This window comes from Anoplophora glabripennis, unplaced genomic scaffold (assembly GCF_000390285.2).
Source record: "Anoplophora glabripennis isolate ALB-LARVAE unplaced genomic scaffold, Agla_2.0 scaffold8250, whole genome shotgun sequence".
Classification (NCBI taxonomy): domain Eukaryota; kingdom Metazoa; phylum Arthropoda; class Insecta; order Coleoptera; family Cerambycidae; genus Anoplophora; species Anoplophora glabripennis.
This window is the reverse complement of record NW_019424323.1, coordinates 1-1,901: the sequence shown is the minus strand read 5'-3', so window position 1 is coordinate 1,901 and position 1,901 is coordinate 1. Positions and strand designations below refer to the sequence as shown.

At 39.4% G+C, this 1,901-nt stretch overlaps 1 protein-coding gene across 1 annotated transcript; it reads left to right on the top strand.

The window, feature by feature from the left end:
- Nucleotides 1-311: 311 nt before the first annotated feature.
- On the top strand, nt 312-1,508 carry LOC108916801 (piggyBac transposable element-derived protein 4; the record flags this gene model as incomplete). Its single annotated transcript, XM_018723102.1, has 2 exons — nt 312-657; nt 1,186-1,508. Coding segments are annotated over exons 1-2 (669 nt in total), but the record flags the coding sequence as incomplete, so codon positions are not given.
- Nucleotides 1,509-1,901: the final 393 nt, after the last annotated feature.

Here is a 1,901-nt window from a genome sequence, read left to right as displayed (position 1 = left end):
AGCAACATTTTTGTCAGGGATACAACTAATTCACTATATTTCCTATTGCACTAGTATTCAAAATAATATATAGGATCTGATAATGTAGTCTTTAACACGTTCGCTGCTCATGCCGACACTGTGTCGGCATCAGCATCTGTATGGGTGTGCTCACGCCGCATATGTGTCGGCTGAGATACTATTGTCTTATAACAGAGGCAAAATGCTGAGCACTGCAGTTGAGCTTTCGCCGCTGTAGTAGCAAGTTGGAAGAGGTTAGAATTGTGCGAGTTCGAGCGTGGTTCGGAATTTTAACGTCTCTAGATCCCACAATGGCAGATGACATAGTTCCTGGCCCATCGGGATTTAAAAGGCCAAGAATTAGAAATCCAAAACAGTTAACTGACGAAGAATTGCTTGCACTAGCTTACTTTTCTGATTCGGATGAGGAGCCTTTTGAAGACTCCGGTAGTGAATGGAGCGGTGAGGAGGTGGCCGAGGAATTCGCGGAATACGCTGATGAAAGTGACAACCCTGAAAGTGACCCTGAACCTTCTGCTGACGAACCAATTATTGTACAACAAAATGATAATATGGAGTGGGTAGAAAACCCTCCAATGTTAAAAAATATTCCATTTGTTGGGCAGAAAGAACTAAAGGTGCCCATACCTGGCGATGGTAAACCTATTGACTTTTTTTATCTACTTGCCGATAGTGAATTATTTAATATTCTGGTTAGAGAAACAAATCTTTATGCCGAATATGTATTGTTGCATGAAGATCAGGGGCCTCATTCCAGAATAAGCAGATGGAAGCCAGTCGATAGAAAAGAAATGTCTGTATTCTTGGGTATTTCCTTTTTTATGGGAATACTTCAGTTGCCCAGGTTACGGGACTATTGGCGAACCGATCGTTTGTATAATTTGTCATTGAGAAAGTATATGAGCAGGGATAGATATTTGATTATATTGCGGTGTTGGCATTTTGCTCCGAATCCTCCAGACGGCGAAAGATTGCCAGCTGACCGATTATACAAAGTTCGTCCTTTGATAGAATTTTTTAATAACAAAATATTTACGATTTATTCACCTGGAAAAAATCTTAGTATTGACGAATCTATGCTTTTGTGGCGTGGCCGACTTTTATTCCGTCAATATATCAAAAATAAAAAGCATAAATACGGCATAAAATTTTATTTACTCACAGAAAGTAATGGGACAGTTTTGAACATGCAGATTTATACAGGAGTTTGTGATGACTTAGGTGGTAAAGGGCATGCTGCAAATGTTGTCCTCCGCCTCATGACCAATTACTGTGATAAGGGCCACAGTCTTTATATGGATAATTACTATAATTCTGTGACACTCGCCAGGCAGTTGTTGGACAAAAATACTTACTGTACAGGAACTTTGCGTGCGGGAAGAAAGGAAACACCCCACGACGTTAGTAAGGCAAAACCGAAGACTGGTGAATTCGTCCATCGGTATGGAGGAAATGTATGTGTGGGCAAGTGGAAGGACAAACGTGAGGTACTTTTATATTACGACTGAGCACGAAAATAACTTAGAAGAAGTTACTTCCAAATCTGGCAATAGAAAAATGAAACCTACACCAATAGCACAATATAATAAATATATGTCCGGTATAGATCTACAAGACCAAATGTTGTCCTACTATCCATCACACAGAAAGACAATTCGATGGTATAAGAAAGTAGGTTTTCACATTATTGACTTATTGCTTTACAATTCTTTCATGTTGTACAACCAATTCTCTGGACCAAAGATGTCATTTCTAGATTTTCGTCAATCGATTATTGAAACCTTGCTGGTAGACGATAGCAACAAAGAAAATCGAAACCAAACCAAAGAGAATGTCAGACATTTTGCAGCTAAATGTGAAATAGGTGTGCGTGGAAGGAA